At 39.2% G+C, this 22,963-nt stretch overlaps 1 protein-coding gene across 3 annotated transcripts; it reads right to left on the reverse strand.

Annotated features, from left to right (window-relative positions):
- Nucleotides 1-267: 267 nt before the first annotated feature.
- On the reverse strand, nt 268-11,715 carry LOC122076871 (ribonuclease TUDOR 1). Of its 3 annotated transcripts, none has more exons than XM_042642477.1 (17): nt 11,542-11,715; nt 10,846-11,010; nt 9,931-10,005; nt 9,718-9,831; nt 9,502-9,606; nt 8,183-8,389; nt 7,850-8,065; nt 7,665-7,772; nt 4,595-4,765; nt 4,294-4,491; nt 3,799-4,161; nt 3,462-3,692; nt 3,191-3,379; nt 3,041-3,118; nt 2,762-2,956; nt 1,391-1,768; nt 268-782 (listed from the first exon to the last, which is right to left on the reverse strand). In XM_042642477.1, exons 2-17 carry the CDS (start codon nt 10,993-10,995, stop codon nt 594-596), a joined length of 2,967 nt encoding a protein of 988 aa, XP_042498411.1. In that variant the 5' UTR covers nt 10,996-11,010; nt 11,542-11,715; the 3' UTR covers nt 268-593. The 3 variants fall into 3 exon arrangements, with proteins under 3 accessions (XP_042498411.1, XP_042498409.1, XP_042498410.1); XM_042642475.1 differs by having other exon boundaries at nt 11,539-11,714; XM_042642476.1 differs by lacking the exon at nt 11,542-11,715 and adding an exon at nt 11,352-11,503.
- Between the last annotated feature and the right edge of the window lie 11,248 nt (nt 11,716-22,963).

The raw sequence follows: 22,963 nt of genomic DNA on the forward strand, positions 1-22,963 counted from the left end.
ATCTAGAACCAGTTGACTCATAATGCATGGGATTTTCCATGTTACTCACGCGTTAATGTAGGCTTCCAAATCCAATCCCAATAAATTGACTTAAATTAACGCATCAAAATAAAACATGCAAAAACTCAAGATGGATATTTTTTTCTTTTTTTTTGGTGGGGGGTGGGTGTTAATGAAGATAGGTATGAAATGGGGCCTTCACGCACGGCCTGATGGCATAAAAGCTCTCCAGTTGAAATGATCAGTTAATCCACAGGCAGTCAGTCATACGGATAAGCTTCACTAAAATATTGAAAATTCTCTCAAGCCTCCTCTGCAAAAAGGCCGGATGGAGGACTGGTGTTCACCTTATTAATTGACTAAAAATAAGCAAGGAAAAGAAAAAGGTCCCTCACCGCAAAGTTTAAGGACAAAAAAAAAAAGAAGCCGAAGAAGAACAAAAACAATGGAGAACCCGAAAAAAAAGAAAGAAAAAAAGAATTAAGACTAGAAAACAAAAAATCCTTATACGCTCCTCTGCTACACTTTAATTATCAAAACGCACGGGCATGCTAGCACCAATAATTACCTCTCGTTTCCAAGTAGAGTTGTATTTATCGGCGGCCAGCTGCTTTCCTAACAGGGGGTGCAGAATCCTCATCATCTGACTGGATGTCTCCATACTGCCACATTTTCAGCCTCTCCCGCTTGGCTTTTGCCTGAAATTCTTCCAGATTGTCCAAGGCCTGCTGTCTTTCTCTAGTATCCCATCTCTTCATTCTTTCTAATCTCGCCAGTCCTTCCTGAAGATGACAATTCCCACCCCCCAAAAAAAAAACCACCCAACACACACACACACACAAAAGGGGTTAAAAAGAGTAGAGGGTCAGGTAAAGGCAATGGAAAGAAATTCAAAATATTGAGTAAATACTTAGGCAGTGATGGAAACAAAAAATTTGCTATGTGTATCACCAAGGGTACCAAACATTACAGAAATCAATGCCACTCTTCTTAATCTTCGTCTTATATTGGTTGATGAATTAAATGTAATATCTACAGGCTCTCAGATATGGATATTTTTAAAGTACATTACTTTATTCGGCTAGTTTTTGTATTCACTTAGCAGATAAATGACCTCAAAACTACTTCATTTGGGTATAAACCACATTTTTAAATTGAAAATAAATCAATCAGCTACTTCGATCTTTGGTGGAACATAATAGTTCATTGCAAAATAAAAGTTAAAATCAGCGAAAAAATCAAACAGTAAGCTGGAAGTCCTGCAAAACTATTCATAATAAGAAAGTTGAATATAGTTCCTCAAAAGGGCAATATACTTGAAGCAGAGAGAAGCTGAAGATCAGAAGCCTTTAATAGAACAAAAATTGAAATTGAAAAAGGTCACTCATACCTGTAGCATGGCAGCATTTATACTTGAACTAGCTTCAACATCCACCAGAGTTACATATAGAATTGTCCCTGTCCCCTGGCCTTTCACTTTTCCTCCTGAGGTATCCTTCTCCTCAACCATTGCCCTGAACTCCCTAGAATTGTCTAGAATGCATTGGCTAAGATACTCGGCTGCTTCTTGACCAAAATCCTCCTCCAAGCTTGGGATCTTTATATATGCAAGGCTGCATAACTGAGCAAGACCAGCTCCAGAGGAGACTGAAGGATCAAGAGGCCGTAACCGACTGTAAGGAATTTCTTCTTGGTTCCCATAGTCAATGTAGAAGACTTCAAACAAGTCTTTTGGGGATTCAACAGCTCCTCGTGGTGCATTTACAATCTGTAAACGTCAAATATAAGGTTTTTTATAGTCAGAATAGCTTATACGATCTAGCAGGGAAAGAGAGAGAATACTCATCTTAACTAAGCAAATTATAAACCACGTATGGTGTTCCTGTGTTGAAAGGCGATTTGGTTTTTCAAGATCATTAGGATACATAACGGACCACATCAATTTTCAAAACCATATTGAAAAGAAGAAAAATTAAATTTCATTCTGAAAAATTTCATAATGCAATAAAAAATAATATACTTTTCTAGTCAGTATTTCAGAGAGCATAACCGAAAGGAGCATAAAAAACTAATAAAAAAAATCGTCACGTAACATACAGCCACCCACCACCCCCCAAAAGAAAAATTTTACCGCCTGTATGAAGTACTGGAATAGATAATGTAACTCTACAAAATCTCCCAGTGAAAGTAGCATATGATTGAGTTTCAACCATGCTCTGTGATGGATATAGGAAATAGACATAAACAGAGAAAATCAAACATTGGGCAGCAATCCCACATTAATGGAGAAAATCATGCCTATGCATAAATGGCTTTCTTGATGACAAACACGGCCTCTCTCATGAAATATCAAATATCTAAATACATTAGGCCAAATAATGATGCTCTCTGTCAATGCAAACCAGATACCAAAATATGTTGTAACAGATTAAGGTAAAAAGAAGATGCAATGGTCCATAACCAGCGGTTGGAAGCTGCTGCATTCATCTAAAAGATGATGTTACCAAGATTATGATAAAGGAGGAAAGGTTCAATTTGTCCATTACAAGTTACAACCATAGTTGTCTAAGCGTTGCCTTGATTTTTTCCCTCCTCCAATGCCTAGGATTGCCTACATGCTATGACAATTATGATTACAACTATAGGCAAATGCCAGCATTTGAAACATAGCTTTACCAAATTTTTTCTACAAGTAACATAAATATGGTGTTATAACTGAATCTCTTGCATTGAATCAGAATCAGGAGTTTGTCATTCCTACCATTGCTCGGTTCCAGGAATTGTCCATAGTAAACTGAGCAAGGACAATATCTCCCTTTTTAGGATTAAAAGCGCCAATGACAGGAGCTTCTTGAAGATTCAAAGACGCAAGTTGCCGCTGGATAGATGCTACTCTCTGATCTTCAACCGTTTGGACATAGAACCTACCACCACCCAAAACTTCTGTAATTTTGACCTGGGGGAAAATAACAGGAATGTGAGTAATTCCCTTGAGAAAACATGCAAGGTGGTGCGAAATATCCAAGCAATCACCAAGCACCTTTAGCACTTCCTTCTGTTTGCTTTCTACAGTTGAGCCATTAGCAACCTCTTGCCCTTCAACATAGTTCTCCCATATCTGGAACAAAAAATCCATAAGCAATCTCATAGGAAGAAACTAATCTTAACTGAAATCACCAGTGTTACACACTTTCAATCTCTGTCGTTTTGCAGACTGCTCAGCCTGCTCAAGAAGGTAAGCATCTGGAATCCGATCAGTGCCAAAGGCAGTTTGGAGCCTTGCAAGACCGGCTTCTAGAAGTGGCACAACCATGTTGGTCTTCCCTTCCCACAAGGATCCCAAGAAAGTTCCAGTTCTATCAACCATTTCTACTTCAATCTGGCATGACAAATCAGAAATCAATATCCAATCAAAAAAGATGAGGGAAAAAAATCCCTACTTAAACAAGGAATTCTAGTACCTCAACATCTCTTTGTAGTATTTTCCTTCTCATTAGAGCCATTGCTTCATCTGAGAAAAGCTCGTCCCGACCTGGGCATCTAACACCAGAAAATGAGAAGGCAATGCTGCAGGTTTCCTTGGGAATTAGCAATTTAAACCGATGACCACTGAGGACATAGTCCACGATGGCAGGCAGCCTCCTGCTCCGTTGCAAAAATGGCAAGAAATCTTTGGCTTTCTTTACAGATGCCTGAGATGGACAATTCATTACAAGAATCCATAAAAACAAGAGCCTTTCCATTCAATACTTCTTAACAGAGAAGAGAAAAGAAACACAACAACAGTTCAAGTCTAACCATTGTCAGGTCTGTTATGTGCATCACGGGAGAATCCTTCGCAGAATGTATCCCTTTCTTCCCAGCAATTGCGCGTGCTTCAGCAGCAATAAGGGCATCATAGTAGTTTGACCTTTCCTCAAAATCTCGGTGTCTAATAACTGTTCCAAAGCCACGGCCAACTACCAGCTCAGCAACATTTATCCCTACTGGCTGACTTCCAGCTGAAGGGGGGGCAGATACAGCATCATCGGCATCAACCTTGGAAGAGGACACTAGGAACACTGATCCAAAGTCCATGACCCTAGAATCAGCTGAACTGGCTGTCGGCAAAGACCCATCAGCCATGGTGACCTTTCTGGAATATTCCATTGAAACATTAACCTGAGGGTAGGCAAGCAATTCATTAAAAAATTTGGATAAACTGCCAGATTGGATGATTAAAAGAAAAGAGAAATGGATAAACCACTAGTTTTGAAATAGACTAGTGAAGAAGAGAAAGAACAGCGTATGTACCTGACGGCCAATAAGACGTGTGCGCAGGAACTCCCTTGCTTCACGGGCATAGGCAGCAGGTTTTTCATCTCTACGAGGATTGCCCATTTTGGGAGACCTGACACTTGAAAGATTAACTCGTCGCTCTGCTAATGGGCTACCATAAGGGACAGAGTCATCAGCAACAATCATGCAGTCACCACTTACAACCTCCACCACCTAGGAAAATTTAAAGGGAAAAAATAAGATAGTAGAAATAAAAGAGCTAAACAATCTTAAGAGGATAGACTTCTCAAAAGGACTAGTTGGAAACCTCACTCACTTTTCCAGTGAAATTCTGGTCATGAATAGCTTTAGAATTTGAAGGAGGAGGTACAAAGTTTGTCCAGATCCTCAAACGGTCCTTCTTTGCTTGAAGTTCAGAAGATTTCAGTTGTCGTCTTGCATCTTCCTCCATCATATTGGCACTCCAATCCACATATTTAGCCAAACCCTTTATATATATATATATATATATAGAGAGAGAGAGAGAGAGAGAGAGAGAGTCAGTTAAATAAAAATAGAGGAATTTTATCATTCACGGTGCTTAGAATGACATAAGGCGCATCCAAGCATTTCTCCTTAACAAGCTTTGAAGAGATTGAATGGTAAAAATTAAGACCCACATAAACATGTCCACAACAAGTTATAGTTTATTAATTTAGTGGCATGAGATAGCTGTCCCTACCGCCACTCAATCTCACATTCAGATCTATTGTACAGGTAATTTCTATTCTGTCCTCATTCCATATGGGTGGGTCAATGTGATGAGGAACTCGACACATTCAGATATATTGTACAGGTATGCCTTGTGCACATAAGTATATAATCTACAGCAAAACCAATTAATCAGATGCCCTGACGAATCCAGACACGAATCAGTCTGGGTTGGAGTCCTTTTGCTGATTCTTACCCAAAGTTAGATTATGTAAGCCAATAGTAGCTGAAGCTGATAGGCCACATCTGATACTTATATTCTGCTCTAAAATGATATGAAATAACCATTCCATATGGGTGAGACAAAGTGATGAGGAACTCCACACTATTCTCAATAAAGGGTGTACCTAGTGGATGAGGGCCCCGCCACTGAGGTGTCTAGGGAGTGTCATAATGTACGCAGCCTTAATCCCACTTTGCAGAGAGGTTGTTTCCCAAAATATGTGACCATAAGTATTCTGACAAATCTAATTCCTTGTACTGGGAGGGGGGGGATGATGAAAGATAACTCCACATCCCCATTTCACATTACATGGAGAAGGGAAGTGAAAATCCAGGAAGAGCTTTCCCACATAACCTTTTTTTGTCGTCATATGAAATATAAAGAAATTTTCTTATTGTGCAAACTTTTGATTTCTTATTATTTTTCGTGCTTAATGGGGCTGTCAAGAATTCGTTATCTCATTCCTCCTTTCATAAAAGTAGGTTAGATGATGGTTGTCTTGGTGGTGGACGTAATGCATGTAAGATGCATTTGCTCGATCAATCTATATGATTCGTCAGGTAGACAGCCAGTACCTTATTATAGTCTGTCGTTATAAGCCTATGGCTGATTTGTAGCGGTGCATCAGGTTGACAGCCAACACTTATTAAAATTAGCCATAACCCATCAATCTTTTTGCATGGATCCTCACGCTCGTCCTTGCTTGGAATCTCCATGTAACCAAACCCATTAAGTTGGGATAGGGTTTTGGATGTTGTTGCTGTTTGTATGCAATGGAAAGGGCCACGCCATTGTTGTCACGGCGCCAAGGCGAACCAAGGCGTTAGAGGGCTGTACAACCCCTTAGGCAAGAAGGCGCACACCTTAAGGCGAATAAGGCGACCAAGTGTTATTTATTTATTATTTTCACTCTTTCCTAACACTATTTAGGAAGCTAAATATACATTGTATTATAAGAAATCAACATTAAGCCACATCAAGTCATTAAAAAATCAATATTAAGCCATATCAAATCATAAAAAATCAACATTAAGTTGCATTAAGTCATAAAAAATCAACATTTAGATAAATGTTATTGTTCTGTAATAAGTTTGACCGGTCAAATGATTTTATTTTTACATTAGACTTTTTGTATTAAGTATAACATAAAACCAGCTTTCCAACGAGTCTAAGATTACTTAATCTGAGTTGTAATGACAAATTTATGTTCTAGTCAAACTTATTTTAAAAAGCGAATGATGTTAAAATCTCCTGAATAAAAATAATTTTATGGATCTCAAATTTTTTAGTTTTTAGCAATGTTTTAACACGATAAGTTTACAAAATTTTCATAATTAAGAAAAACCCCAACATTTAAAAGTTGTAAATCGCCCATATAACCAAAATCAAGTTTTTATTCTTGGACTAGAGGTTGACTTTTTATCTTTTTGGAAGTTGATTTTTAAACTATTTTTATTGGATTCAAATAGGGGGGTATTTGCTTTTTATGAATAATATCTTAAGTAAATGAAATAACACATATAAAAAACATTTATTTAAATGATATTTTGCATGAATAAGTGTCAAAACACAAGGCAATTGTCGCCTAGGCCCCAGGAAAACCACTTGGAAGCCAAGGCGACGCCTTGACAACTATGGGCCACGCTGCAAAGGCAATAGTCACTTGTGTAACGTAACACAAACAAAGAATTTGATGAAAAAATGCATATCGTGTAGCTACTGAAAAAAATATCACCAATACATAATGAAGCATGTAACAAGATTTTAATTCCATCGAATTTTCTTTTCCCCCACATTTAGAAGAGCAAACATAGGAACCAAATTAATTGCTTACTTGCAGGTTACATACATTGCAACAGGAATACAGTATCACTACTTTATATATCTCGATTATAGTTTCTGTAAATGAAATAACACATAAAAAAACATTTACTTAAATGATATTTGGCATGAATAAGTGCCAAAACACAAGGCAACTGTCGCCTAGGCCCCAGGAAAACCACTTGGAAGCCAAGTCATCGCCTTGGCGATGCCTTGACAACTATGGGCCACGCTGCAAAGGCAACAGTCACATGTGTAAAGTAACACAAACAAATAAATTTAATGAAAAAATGCATATCGTGTAGCTACTAAAAAAAATGTCACCAATACATAACGAAGCATGTAACAAGATTTTAATTTCATCGAATTTTCTTTTCCCCCACGTTTAGAAGAGCAAACATAGGAACCGAATTAATTGCTTACTTGCAGGTTACATACATTGCAACAGGAATACAGGATCACTACTTTATATATCTCAATTATAGTTTCTGGAAACAGCAATGAATACTTGATACCCGTTAATTGAAAGAGTCAACAAAAACAGATAACAAAAATAAATTGGCATAACACATTGTATATAAAAATGACGTACATTTTCTACAAGCTCCAATGCTAGATCCTTTGCTGAATCACCATCAGGATAATATACTGATCCGATAAGGTTGCTGAATTTGTCTACACCTTCCAGAACAATTCGGACCTGCCAAATCATACATGAAACTGAGAACATTGACAGGTTGACTGATGAACAAGATGACACAGAAAAAACCCACTTACGTCTCTATTTAAAACACGTATCTCTGTAAAATGTTTGGCTTCCCTTCCAAATGGATCTGGAGAAACTTCAGTAGATGATGTGGCAGAAGCTACAAGCCTCTGTGCTGATGTTAGTGGTAGTCGAGGTTCACCAGAAGCCTCTCCATTAGGTTCATCAGAGGTTACTTCAGAGTCAATAACTGTTTCCACCACAGCCCTTCTTCCCATAGATGGGGACTTGTGCCAAGATACAGAGGTACATGAGCATTAAGTAGACAAGAAGGTATGGAAAGAACAGAATAAAAAGAGTACAGGGTACGCTAAAAGAACGTTGATAATTTCATGATATTTTACCTGTATTCCTGCAACAAAAACTTGAACAAACTGAAAGTCTGGCAGCAAGTAGACACGAACAGTGCTTCCATCACGAACCTGCTCAACTATGCCTTGCATTGGCCTTCCCTTGTTTGCAGCCAAGAGTCCCATTGCATCTAAGTTACTGGGGTCTCCGATTGCAGAAGGAGGTAAGTTCCGGATGGATGCCTCTGAAGCCCCAGGTACCTGTTGTGTAAACATATAGACATGTCACCCAGATGCATTACACAGCTAGGCTTGTTCTGACGGGTCGGGTGAAATTAAGTTTAAAGTGCAAGGCTACTGATACAATGCTGCCAAGGGTATCATGCCATTGAGATCTGAACAGTCAGATTCAGACTTCTTCAATACAATAACCAGTCCCAGCCTAGAAACTAGGGACTGGTTACAACACAGGATCACCAGAAAACAGAGAACCAGGGAGGAATTTTATTACTTCAAATATAATGACCAGAATGGCCCTATATTCAGGTTTTGATTAGTCCTCTTGGTTAGCCAGATAACTTAAGTCTCAAGTTCGAATCAATTCTAAGAAGAATTCAGAGAGATACAGAACTAGAAAGCAGGCTGAAGCTACAAGGGTGCCGCTAAGAAAACTTCAGTGATACTTTTATAGTGACTTGGAACTCAAACTAATACTTGGAAAAGCCAAATCAGACTAGTATTTGACATTCCTCCAATTAGGACTCTAAAAAACAAAGCATAGACTTGGAATGAAATCTGGACGCAAAATCCTAATCATTAAAGGACTTACCTTAGCTTAACTTTAAACTCAAATAACCTCAAAATTTTGGATTAAACTAATCCTACTTAACTAGTCCCATAGTTCTGGCCTATTACGATGAAGATCCCTTGGACCAATGGTCCAGGCACATATGTAACCCAACCCAAGAATTATTTTTGCTAATATAAGCCCTCTAATGTGATTTAACAGCATCACCCATCTAAATCCCTAACCATATGTACTTTCCATAAATATCACTCCTGATCCAATCTAATCTATGTAATAGTTGATAGCACCTGCACAAGCTCTTACTAAGATCCAGTATACCAACATTGGAAAGAAAGATTCACCCAAGAGAACGAGCAGATCAGTTAGCAGAGATAAACATGCATGAGCAGGGACAGACAGCAATATACTCCATACCGTTGTAAGAAGATTTTCTCATCCCTGAGAAAACCAATTATAGAAACCTTCCTTCTCTCAACAAACACAGGCCAAGGCAAGATAAAAAGAACATTTTCTGAACTGTTCTACAGCTAAAAGGAAAAAACAAGTCAGAGAAGGTTAGACTAGCCTTGCTCCAACGACCTATTCCCTGCTGCTTAGCTTGCTCTTCAAAACGCTGCAGTTCCGCCAGGAATGGACTTGCTTCTCCTTTCTGTTGGCCTTGCTCCCTAACCTGCATGAATAAAATTTATTTGGCCCAGAAAAGCCAGATGCAATGACAGGGATTTGAAAGCAAGTCTAAAGCTGCAAATCAGCAATGTATACAGAGAGAAGAAAGAACAACCTTTGCCCAGCCTTCAGAAACTACTAGCAATGCAACATTTTTATCACCAAGGAAAACAGATCCAAATTCTCGTCCTATGGATGGAACAGTGTAATCTACCTTGAAGGTGACATCCTGTGGTAATCAAGCCAACATCATCAAAATAAGATGAGAGATATTCTGTTAAAATAGTACAATCACCAAATAAAGAGTGAAAAGCTTCAGCAGGAGGACCTTTCCTATGCAGAGCTTCCTTAGATATTCTCTGCTATCCCATGCAAAGGGCTCATCAACACCACCTCTACGTGCCTACAGTATTAATAAATATTTCACAACAACAAAAACTTCAGCATCTACAATAAGTGTAGAAGAGTGATAGAGTTAACTCTTATGTACAAATGAAATTCTTGACACCTAAATGCTTCATATTCATATCTTAATCCTGACTACTGAATCTAGAATATGCTATTGATATGTAAAGCCACTGCCTTGTTGAAATTCCAATGAACATTGCCTTCAAACAAACAAACAAACAAACTTTATGATAATGAAACAAGAACCCAAGGGAATGTGAATTGATTGGGTTGTGGGTGAAAAGGGGGGGTAAGTTAAAGGTAGGGGATTCGATCTCTTGCCCCTAAGCTCAACTCACTCTATTCAAAGTTCAGATATCCTACAGTCATTTCAATATTCAAATTAATCGCTTGCCCCGCTCCATAAGAAAGGAAAGCTTGAATCGTAACGGAAGGAGGCCTAGTATTAGTGATGCGACCGTAAAGAAGCCAATAAATCCATTGGCCCACTATCCACATGCAAGCAAGAAAAGCAATTGTTGATACTAATCTCTCTAACTCATGTAGTCGAGCCACCTTTACAAATTTTTTTATTCGTTTGATAAACCAACAGGTTTCAGTCTAAAGTTTGTTAATTCTGATCTTATGACTGTATTTCATTGAAGGGGGAGCCTTCATCCGGCCCACAAAAAGAGGTGTGATGGTGGATAATAGGTGGTATTTTCCATCAGAAAACTCTATCTTTTATCCCTCACCCAAAAAAAAATGTTGGAAAAGACAATTATAAGTAAGCTTACATAGATTATTAAGAAAGCATCTTGAGAAGACAAATATTTCATACGGAGCTATAGTATACCAGTCTTGGGGAAACGATAGACGCCAATGTGATTGTCTTCTCTGGTGGGAACTCTGCCTTCGAGCTCCCCGTGATCACCAAGCAATCTCCGGAAGGAACAGCCTTCACTCTTCCTCTCAGCCATGATGTTGCTCCAGCTGTTGAAGCCATGTCAACAGCCAAGATCTGCAGGAAATGAATGACCACATCAATACCATCAAGTAAAAGGAGATTTCAAACCAGTTAAAAGGACATTGAGGGCAGGTCGGATTAAGTTTTATGGTTGGGCAAGTAGATGCATGCAATTGCAATGTAAACAACATTGACGATTAGACGCACATCAATCAGAAGGCAACGATTTTTAAAATTAAAGTCAAAACAACTCTATTCAACAAGGAAGAAAAAACAAAAATGCATAAGAGAATCAAAACTTCAAGAAACTGCATGCGATCTCATTAAATCCTGTCACTCCTCCCGTCGTAAAGTAGCCCCAGATCGGCCCAGCAAAAACAAGGAACTGAAAATACCTGCAAAATCGCTATAACTTTCGGCCAAAAAAACAGGGCCACTTAACAGATCAAATATCCAGCGTGACGTCGCAGGATAGAAGGAAAGGAACAACAAAAAACAATCACAACTATTTTCTCATAGACGAAGCGGATAATGCGTTGCAGTGTTAGGAACAGAAATATTAGAGATCTGAGAACGACTTACCACCTCGAAGTGATCGAGGATAAATCCTAAGCCTCTTTTGGATCGAGCAGAGAAAAATCCAGAAGATCTAAGCTCAAACGATTCTCAATCTCCGAGGAGAATCAATATTAGAAAATTAATACAGTACTGCAACCGTGGAAGCTGTCCGTGAATGAGTCTTAACTCTGATAGTAGAGGATTTTAAATTCGGTAAGAATTTATGTCAGTTATTTAATTTTAACCTATATTTATCCAAACTCCTTAATATAACGCCCCTTTTTTCTTTAATTTTCCAAATACTTAACAAACAGTTACCTATCCTTTTCTATTGGTTTTTTCTTTTTAATGGAAAGGTTTTCACACGAAGGCGGGTGGGGGAGGTAATATCCCACGTCACATCTTATAGGGCCAGTGTTCTGAATAGCACTGTAGATATCCTACGCGGTCATGAGATCAATCGAAGCACACATAAAAACATGGGATCATCAGAGATAAAGATTTTCACATTTTTATGAGGGGTGGGCATCATTTTGCGACTAGTGTGTCTGGATGTACATATAAGAAATTCGGTATTTCAGAATTTCTATTCCATTTTATTTTACTCTTGGTAATTAATAAGTACATAGTTAATTTATTAAGTAAAATAGTAATTTTATGTCAAAAATAAGATATCATTTTTTTTCTTCTTCTCCTTATGGTCACACCACCACCACCACCTCCTCAAAAAATATCCTATGCGCATAAATTGAACTATTAAATGGATTTTTTTTATTCTTTAAATATTTCAAATTGATGCAATCAAAATAATTTCAAAATTTTTGTAAAAAAAATATTTTTGTTGATTATTTCATGAATTTAAAACAAATATTTATTTTGTGAAATAAATATAAAATTGAAATAGAAATCACACCAGATCATGACTCAATGGAAGTGTTTTTTCTTTTAAGAAGCGATGTAAAATAGCTCACCAATAAGGTGTGATAAAATGGTTTCATACATAAGAAAGCAACAAAAACATTTCATATGAGAATAAGAGTGATATGAAGCGTTACAAAAAGAACTAAAAAAATTGTACCCAAAAAAATAAAAAAGTGATAAATGGGATGATAGCATACCCTAGACTGATCTCATGAGAACCTTTTCCCAAATTTAATATATTTATTTTCTATTTTGAAAGGAGACAATAAATGATATGGATCCTCTCCAACGCACTCCCAAACATGCATTGGACAGTTAGGAGGACCCAAGCACGCACTCTATATCCGTCCAACCATTGGATGTACCTTAGAGAGATCCTGATGCGGGAAAAAAGAATCATTACATGCTTACCAAATACCAATATCTATTGAATTGAAGGATATAGCTTATTTCCAACAACTTGGGGCTCCAACTCCTTTTTAAAAATCATCCAAGGGTTGGGAGGGCTTGAAAATGCATCCAAGGGTTGAATGTCAAGTTTGGAAGTATGATTTCAAATATCGATATCGAATTAGCCATATTAATCGTATCGTATTGATATTAACTGAGATTGATACCTAATATTTGACCGATCGGAATCAATATCGCTTGCGATATTATCATATCAATAACTAAATCCTTGATTGGAAACCTTGGAGACGATTTTTCCGGAATTGAATGGATTGTCGCTTTTGAAAGAAATAAGAAAATAAAAAAGAAAGAAAGAATGAGATGTCACTGTACCGTTGTCTATCAATGAATGAACGGTTTGGGCAATATGAGAATGAAGATCCCCGTTAGTATAATTAGCCATGTGGGGTCTGTTGACATAAAAGCTATAAAAGTGCGGGGCTATAACAGAACTCACATCATCAAGATTGTGAAAACCTCTGGCGGCATTCTTGCAATTTTTGTCTAATTAATTTGTTGCCTTGACTATCACTGGTTTCGTGAAAAGAAGGAATTGGAATCAAGTTTTAAAATTCGGGATTGGTCTTGGGATTAGGATCAATAAAGACTGATATCAATATTGATCATTCTGATCCGAGTTTTAGGACAATAATGATAATGATTTGCATTTATAAGGAACACACAATTACACATTATGAATAATTCTATGAGATTATGTTTGAAAGTCAAGAAAATTTTCAAAAAATATTGAGATTAAAAAATTAGATAGAATCATTAAAAAAAAGAAAAAAACGTTGTGTAATTTATTTATAAATACTATTTTCTTATATTTTCTTAGCTTGTAGATACAATCACTTAACGTGTAGTGGATGTTGTATCTTCACTTGTGAGGGTTTTTGCGTTTTTGAACATTTGCGTGCAAGAGATCTATGATCGTTAGTCTAGATCTGGATTCTCTCTAATATGCCAATTTTTATAGTATGCATTGGATGGCTAGGAGCATTGGGACATGCACCACAAGTGCGTCCCAGCAATCTATTGTACGTTGAAGTGGCTGGCGCACTGAGAGGATCTTGTTCTCGTTAGTCTTATTTTATTAGGAAATTTTCTTGTACCATCCTTAAATTTTTATTTTGCAAGATGTAATCTCCTCGTTTTCTAATGATATTGAGTACATCCCTCATTTTGAAAACAAACTTACATTTAAATCCAATCCGTTATATGAAATTTATTAAGTGATGACGTAATGCGGTTACCCATCCGTGGGTTGCCAATCATGGTGAATTAGAGATTGTGTGGATAGGCGCACAGTCTTAGGTTCGATTCCCTATTTGTATTGTTGTACTAGTCTCCCTTAGAATTAGTCGAAGTACGCGTAAACTGGCCCGGACACCTTGGTTAACCAAAAAAAGTTGTGAATGCTTTAGTAAAGAGAAAGAGAATATGATGGAAAAATAGAATGAGAGGTGATATTGGTCATGACTATCAAGGATCATCGTTCCCTACTGGTGGATGTACTTGCTCAAAGTGTGCCGATGGCTACGGGAGTGCGAGCAAGGCAACGATTGGGTGTGGCGAGCATATTAACAGGAAGTGAGTGAGTGTGGCGAATAACATATAAGGCAACGACTGCAAGTGTGTGAATGCATTTAAGTGCAAAGACTAAGCAGCAATTACTGGTGTAGGACTTGTAGCACTTAGCAGCAAGTGCAGAGGGCAAAGATACATACAGCTAGGTTGGGGCTTGAACTACACTGCGCAACCATGGAAGTGTTTGCTAGGAGAGTAGATAAGCCATAACTCCTAAGGTCAAAAGGGCCTTTTGTAAGATTTTCAATTAGGTGGACTAGCATAGTCAAAGATTTATTTCTAAAACCGGTTTAGTGGTGTTGACTAAAGATGGAGTAAGCAGAAAGAATCCAATATTATTGGTAAGTGATCTCTATGGAGATATTTGATTCTATTATCACACTTTAATGGTATGAAATATTTATTACTATGTGTGGACCTAAGGTATTGTTCCCTTAATGGGGAGAAAACCCTAATTTTATTGCAGGGTTGGTCCCTACCCTCACCCCTATATATAATTATCATTGACCCATTAAGTGATGCTAACGACCAAAAGCAAAAGGAAAAGAGGGTAGACCAGACCAACATTGATCGTGTTGTACGAGGAGCATACAAGAAGACATTGAGGAGTTTTTATTCTTCAACCATGGATTCAGGTATGCCTAAAACGTGTTTTTTGTAGTGTTTGTCGTGCATGCTTATCGATATTCATGAATCGTTCCGTATTTATTTTCTATCAATGGTATCAAAGCCTCGTTCATGAAAAATCGATCGACTGTACCACCAGTAATAAAAATCAATTTCTTCTCTTCAAGTTGTTTTGTTTTGAAGAAACGAGAAAAGTAATATATTATATATTATTACTAAAGGACAAAACTTGCAAAGTTAAATTAAAATAAAATAAAAATTCCCTATGATTTGTCTTTTGAATAACCTTACAAACTTAAAAAAATAAAAAATAAAAAAGTGACAAAAAAGGTAAGTACGGTTTGGTTGCCTTAAAAAAAAAGTGGCAAAAGGTGAGTATGGTTTGGTTGTTTAAAATTAAAAAAAATATTACTTTTTACATATTTTTTCTCTTTTGAGGAGTCGTGTTTTTCTTTTGAGAAACCGTGTTTTTCTTTTGAGAAACCGTGTTTTTCTTTTGAGAAATCATACAAAAATATTATATTTTTTATTAAATAAAAAATAAAATAAAATAAAATAAAAAGGTGTCATGAGTTTTAATTGGTTGACTCATAACATAACCAAATATTTACAGATTTACTTTTTGTGACATTTGGTTTAGTCACTAGCACATTAAATATATAATTTTGTTATTTCATATTAATTCTTGTGCTATTTGATTCAGTCACTATAGGGAATTATTATGCAACCCATGATGTTATTCTGATATGTCAAAATAGGAACACTTATGATTTTATATATTAAAACTTTATGTGTTTTTGTTTTTCATATTATTATTTAGCAATTCTTTGATGAAAAATTATTAAAAATATAATGGGCATACAGTTACAATCCAGGTCTATAGAGTTTTCGTAATTTTAGAGATTAGACTTCCACTTAGTGGGCTAATTCCTAAATATGTGGAATCAATATAGACCATCTGGATGGATTGCAGTAAAGAAAGCCATATGACGAACGATGTGCTCTTGCCAACACAGGTGAGTCTTCGTTTGGTCAGTTTTGCTTGATGGTGTGAGGGTGACATTTTGAGCTTCACTGTAATACCCTACTTCTTAAACCCGGTCTGATTACACGGTTGACCCGGTTTAACCATGCAGGACCCAAACCGGAGAGAGTTAGAGCGGGTTCCTTATGGACTATGATGGCAAGGGTGACCTTAAACACCGGCTGGTCCGACAAGTCCGAACCAGTGCCAGAAGAGACGGGTGTACCCAAGCCGTGTACATGCACCTATCATAAGGTCATGTACGGATAAAGCAGGTATGTAATCGTATATTAAGGTGCATACGTATATTACATCGTATGCCAAGAGTGAGATTCGTGCCGAGGGCCGAATTCTGTTAAAATCCCAAGTTTTGGCCCTCAGGTGGGCGGACAGGTGGGCGCATCCACCCACCTGAGTGACCCACCCATGTGAATTACTTAGTTATTTAAGAAGTATATATAGCATTTATGTTTTTCTTTTCTCATTTATGACACTCGTACGTTGGTGAGAAGAGTAAAGATGAGAGAAAAGAAAAGGAAAGAAGAAGATAAGAGAAGGAAGAGGAAAAAGAGATGGATTTTAGTGGCGCCGAGGCTTGATCTTCCCATTCCGACGTCGAAAGAGTGATCTCCAACACTAGATCTACGTTTAGATGCGAGCAAAGGTTGAGTTCTTTGAACTTTCACCGTAACCAAGTAAAACCTTTGATTTGGGGTAGGGTTTATTGGGATCTTGTAAATCCCCCTTAAAACGATGAATCTAAGGTTTAATAGATGATTTATGTGTTGATCTTGAAGAATTTGAAGAAGTATTTACAAGGTTGGAGAAGCATTGTGGATTTGAAGTGATTTTGGGGTTTTGAAGGTGTTATTGAGCAAAGAAGGTAAGATGGCTTCCCATTCCTTAAATCTAACCTAGATCTATGTTAGAACCATCTTATGAGACCTTAAATGTGTGAAGAATGTATTTTGAAAAGCCCCATTTGAATCCCCAAAGGTTGAGGGAAGTTGGGAAGAAACAGCAGGTTTCCCGCCAAGACCGGTGGGCCATCTGGCCCGCCTGAGAGGGCAGGGCCCTCGGGCACAACCGGCGGGCTAGACTGGTGGGTTGACCGGTGGGCCACCCTGCCCGTCGGTCTTAGCTGGGCCTCGGACCCAACCGGCGGGCCGACCTACCCGTCGGTCCAGACCGGTGGGTCAGACAGGCCACCAGTCTGACCCACCCTAGAGGCTCCAAATGTGATTCTTGCGTCCGATTGGACCCAAATCGGACGTGTGACCTTCTTTTAGGATTCTAAACATGATCTTGTCATTGTATCGTGTTAATCTTGATTCCAAAGTGATGAGGTACTAACCCCGCTCACTCATGATAAGTTCACCGAATCCTACGCTTCCCGCACCGGATCTCACCCGTACCGAGCGTAAGTCCTTGTACACTATAGGTAAGTGGGGAGAGGACGTTTGGCCTTGTTTCAAGGCATTGTTTGGCATTCATTTAATTGTATCTAGTCTAGTCATTCCATCATGAAAATGCTATGTAGATTAGTCATCCTCACATGGTTATGCATGGGTGTTGTGTTTATTTTCTAAATGCCAAGTGATAATATGCTTCTGTGATGAATGTTGACATCATTATGCATGATGCATTAATAGACTAGATGCCGTAGTTGGCTTGGAAACGAGTGCATTGGTGGCCCATGGTATGGGACGCGGTGGCACTATGCAATTATACTATTGTCATATAGGAGCATGCGGTTTAGGATTATCACCGTCCCGTGCTACGACCCTTCCCAACAGGGGTTAAGCTGTTGGGTTACCATTTGGGGGGAAGTAGTTGTCGCGATTATCGGGTCACTATGGCGGTTAGACATTACGCCCGACTAGTCACTAGGACAGTCAACAACCCCAGTGGTATATTCAAGAGGGCCAATCGTACTGCTTTTAAATTACTGGAGTCAACACCTTTAATTTTCAGTCATTTACTTTATGTTGAGAGCCGGTGGTCGGCATGTTTTTACTTTTTCGAGTACTCAGGATGGGCCTTCTTCGACAGCCCTATGGGCGTATCGCAGGATGGAGTTCGAGGCTCGTACCCGTAGCATACGCACACTGTGGTTGTAGTAGCACTAAACCGAAGACTTAGTAATGTTGCTTAGGTGAATGTGATTTAAAAATGTATTGCATAGCATATAGTGCATATGATTGTGATTTGTTGTGTGGACTGTTGTGTGGTCCATCTTTCCAATTACTGAGCTAGTGAGCTCATCCTACGTATGCACCTCTTTTAGATGATTTTGTAGGTCATCAACCAGATGAGCATGGGGCGGGTCCCACGGTTGAGTTCCCTGAAGAGGACTGGTGGGCCCATGAGGAGTTAGAGCACAACACTGATTGCTTGTGCGAGAGTTGTGCTGCGGGACCGCAGTTCTGATGCCGAGCTGAGCTCCACTTTTGATGCCGAGCTGATCTCTACCTTGTGATGTCGAGCTGAGCTCAACCTTTGATACCGAGCTGAGCTCTAGGCTTTGATACCGAGCCGAGCTGTATACTCTGATTTTTGATGATTTCTTTTATGTACTTGATATGTGAATTGTACTCTTATTGTATAAATATCATGCCTTCGGGGCCACATGTAATTAACTATTGTATCACAATTCGGGTATCTAGTATTATGAGAATATTCACAGGTAAACCAAGTCTTCTGCTGAACTGATAAACTCTTTCTTAGTTGTGTGTATGCTGTGGTGGAATACTGTATCAGATGATCCTGGCAGGTTTGGGTTAACCGGTGTTAACTCGATCACTAGCCTGGTTCTGTGTGAACGGGGTGTGACAACGGTGGTATCAGAGCATGATGCTCTGCTCCACTCACAGCATACCATTAGAATCTCGTAGAATCTATAATAGGAAAATGAGATTGGGTTAATGTAAAAGCTTTAAAGAGTTAAAAGCCAAAGAAAGAAAGGAATAAAGATGGTTGCATTTAGGTATTTCATTCATGGCATGCGTGAAAGTAGATAAAAGGTAAATTAAATTGGTGTCATAACCCATCGAATATAGAGTTTAACGAAATTTCGGCAGCATAACGACGTAAAATGATATTTCCAAAAATTTGTACACAAACACCTGATAAACAATAGATATATAATATAACACTGATCAAAAATTTACAGGACACCACAACTAAACTACACAAGTCATCACACATACGAATTCACCACAAAAACCACTATTAAAATACATTATCCCACAAATAATTCCAATTACAGTGCAGGTAAAGAAAGGAAATATACAACAAGATCCAATAACAGGAAACAGATAAGAAGCTAGTGTGGACGAGCTAAGTCCTCACTGATCCTCGTCGTCGTCTATGATTACTACGTTCGCCGGAAGCCTAGAGTTGACGTTGAGGCGATGATCGTAGTAGTCAAACCTCGAGTTCACCAGCCGTACCTCCCTTCGAAGTCAGTCAAAATCTGCTGAGATGGCGTTGGCCGTGGTGTCCAAGTCCTGGCCCAATATGAGGAAGGAATCCTCCAAGGTAGCCTACCTCTCCAAGATGCGTTCCTCCCTGGAAGCACTCTTGTCCAGCCTTTTTAGCGGCTGATCTTGGCCATCCTTCAAAGCCCTCATGGTGGACATCATGCCCTCAAAATCATATGCACCACTCTCAGGTGGTGGGACTCTATGCTGTGGGGCTGCAGCTCTGGTGAAGCCAGGATTGGTACCTCTCGACTCCTGAGGCACCTCCTCAGGGATGTCCTCATCCACCAGATCATCCTCCTCATCTTGAGGAACATAGTCCTCATCCTCCTCACTGGACTCCTCCTCCATAGGAGCAGCCCTCCTATCCCTACCTCTCTGAGCTCCTGCCCTCTGAGGTGTATCCATAAGGGTGTGGAGACCCATCCTCAAGAGGTTACCCCTGTCGAACTTGTCCGCTGGAGTCTTTCCCTCCTCCCCACTCAGGTCCACTCCGAAGAACTCGAAGATCCTAGTGAGGATCCTGCCATATGGAAATCCTCCATCCTCGGGGTGAGAAGTGTGGTGCTCCATGGTTTTGAGGATGACGTAGGGTAAGCACAAGTGCTCGTCACCTCCCTCTAAAGCCTTATAGATGCAGAAGGCTAAAAAGGCTGCCATGAAGCCCACCTGGTTCCAGTGACCTCCTCTGGGGAGCAAGTTGAACTGGACCAGTCGGGCGAATACTCGAACCTCCAGAAAAAAGGATGTCTCGGACTCCGGACGGGCACTGCTGCCACAGATGGTCTCGTAGATATAGTCCGGCGTCTCCAAACTCATGAATGGACTCAGGGGCTTACTCCTGGGAGGACTATAGTAATGGTGCTCGGCTACAGAGATGCCCAAAATGCTGGCCAAGGTGTCCACAGTTAGCTGGATGTCCACCCCCTTCATCATGCTGGCTATAGTATACTCCCCGTACTGATAGGAAACCTCCAGGTTACAGTAGAACCTACGAACCAGCTGCTCGTAGCACAGACGGTCTACCTGGAGGATGGACTGCCAGCCCAGTGCTGTAAACCTCTCCCGGGGCTGAACCTTGTGGAAGTTGTCGACTACCACGGTCTTCTCTATCATTACCGACATCTTCAGGAAGGCCGGCCAGTTGGCTGCTGCCTCTGAACTGTGGAAGAGCTCCTCATTGTAGTCAGAAAGATCAAATCGGGCAGGTCCAGGTCGCCCTGTGCAGGGGGCCGGAGAACTAGTTCCCACACTCTTCCGCTTAGAAGCGGTGGTCTTATGTCGAGTACCAAAGGATGCGGGCTCATTGCCTTTGAGATATGGCATCCTGGCAAGAAAAGAGAAAAGCAGGGTGAGTAAAGAAAAAAAGAGAATAACAAAGCAAATAGAAAGATGGGTGAGCAATAAGAGGAAGGCCCAAAAACTCAATTTTCACAAAACAGAAAGTGACAAGACAGAGAGTAGGGCAAAACAACAAGGTAACAAGAGGCATATAAGGCATGACAATTAAAGAAGAAGAAAACCCCCAATTCTCAAGGTGAAAGTCCAAGCTAAGAGAGAGTGCAAAAGACTCACAACAGAGAAAGCATGAAGCTTACATGCTCATGGATGAAATGCCGCCAATCTACCAATTAGAATATGCAAAGACATATACTACTATGCCATTGAGGTCCACAAATACCAAAGAATGTAAAGAAAAAATCAAAGAAAACCTAACACAAAAGATGGATTTTAATGGGAAGAAATAGGATTTCACACATAAGGTATTTTCTATGATCTCTACAGTGTGTTAAGTACAAATCAAGCATAATGCATCACAATTGAGTCATTAATTGGGGGAAAAGAGCAAGAAATGAAGAAATCCCCAAATTTGAGAAAAACTAGGGCACGGTTGGGGTTTTTCTCAAAATGGAGAGGGAAATCCTAGAAACTAGAAATAAATCACTTAGAGAGCATCACATTCATATGAAATCACTATTTTATGGAAAGAAACATGGAAAGGAAGTGAGATTTAAGACAACTCATGAGTTCTACCCCAAATTTCAAGTTTTGAGAAGAAAATGAGGAAGGAACTTACTTGGAAGTGGAGGAGATGAATCTTCACAAAAGCGCCGGATCGTTGAGTGGGATCGCGAGTGGAAGCATCAAAATGCTCTCCAAAATCGCCTGGGAGAGAGAGAGAGAGAGAGGACAATGGAAGGAAATACGAATGAACAGGGTTTAATGCCCTGTTTGCGATTTACAGCACGGGTAGGACCGGTGGGCCAACCTGCCCGCCGGTGCAGCCCATCGGTTGAGGAAAACTTGGAAAAAATGGAAAATTTTTTTATTATTAATATTATTAATATAATTATTATGATTGTTGTTATTATTCTTATAATTGCATGTTATGGTCAAGTGGGACCATTGACATACTTGTCGGAGCACCAGTCTTGTATATTGGAATTAAGTTGCGGTTAGTTGCAGACTATCATACACTACAATACCCTATGTGATGGCATATACTTTCATAGATGATTTTTCACGTTTTAGTTTTATTTATCTTATTCAAGAAAAATCTGAATCTTTAGATGCTTTCAAAGTTTTTAAAACAGAGGTAGAACTTAAAAGGGAAAATAAGATGAAAAGTGTGAGATTTGATCGAGGTGGAGAGTTTTATGGTAGATATGATGAAACTGGGCGTAACCCTGGACCATTTGCTAGATTCTTACAAGAATGTGGTATTGACGCTCAGTACACTATGCCTGGTTCACCTGAGCATAATGGGGTGGCTGAAAGGAGAAACCGTACCCTTATGGATATGGTGAGAAGCATGATAAGTAATTTAACTTTACCTGATTTCTTATGGGGTGATGCTTTGAAAACAACAGTATATATTTTGAATAAAGTGCCTAGCAAGTCTGTTCCCAAAACTCCCTATGAATTGTGGACTGGTAAGAGGCCAAATTTATCTCATTTTCATGTATGGGGATGTGCTGCAGAGGTGAGATCTTACAATCCTCAAATGAGGAAGCTTGATCCAAGGACCATTAGTGGTCATTTTATAGGTTATTTTGAAAGATCAAGAGGATATAGATTCTATTGTCCTACACATTCTACTACAGTAGTAGAATCAAATCGGACAGTTTTCTTTGAGGATGATTTAGATTTTCAGTTTGCTCAACCTCGTAACTTTGTTTTTGAGGAGGAATGTGTTATTGTACCTATGCCTGTGACACTTCCGTCTACTGTATTACAGCCTCACATTGAACAAGAGAATGTCCCCACTCACGAACCTGTGCAACCTATAGTGGATGAGCCTGCACCCCCTGTTGTTGATGAGATTCAAGACCATATTGTTGCTAATGTTTCCTTG

Source organism: Macadamia integrifolia, chromosome 4, assembly GCF_013358625.1.
Source record: "Macadamia integrifolia cultivar HAES 741 chromosome 4, SCU_Mint_v3, whole genome shotgun sequence".
Classification (NCBI taxonomy): Eukaryota; Viridiplantae; Streptophyta; class Magnoliopsida; order Proteales; family Proteaceae; genus Macadamia; species Macadamia integrifolia.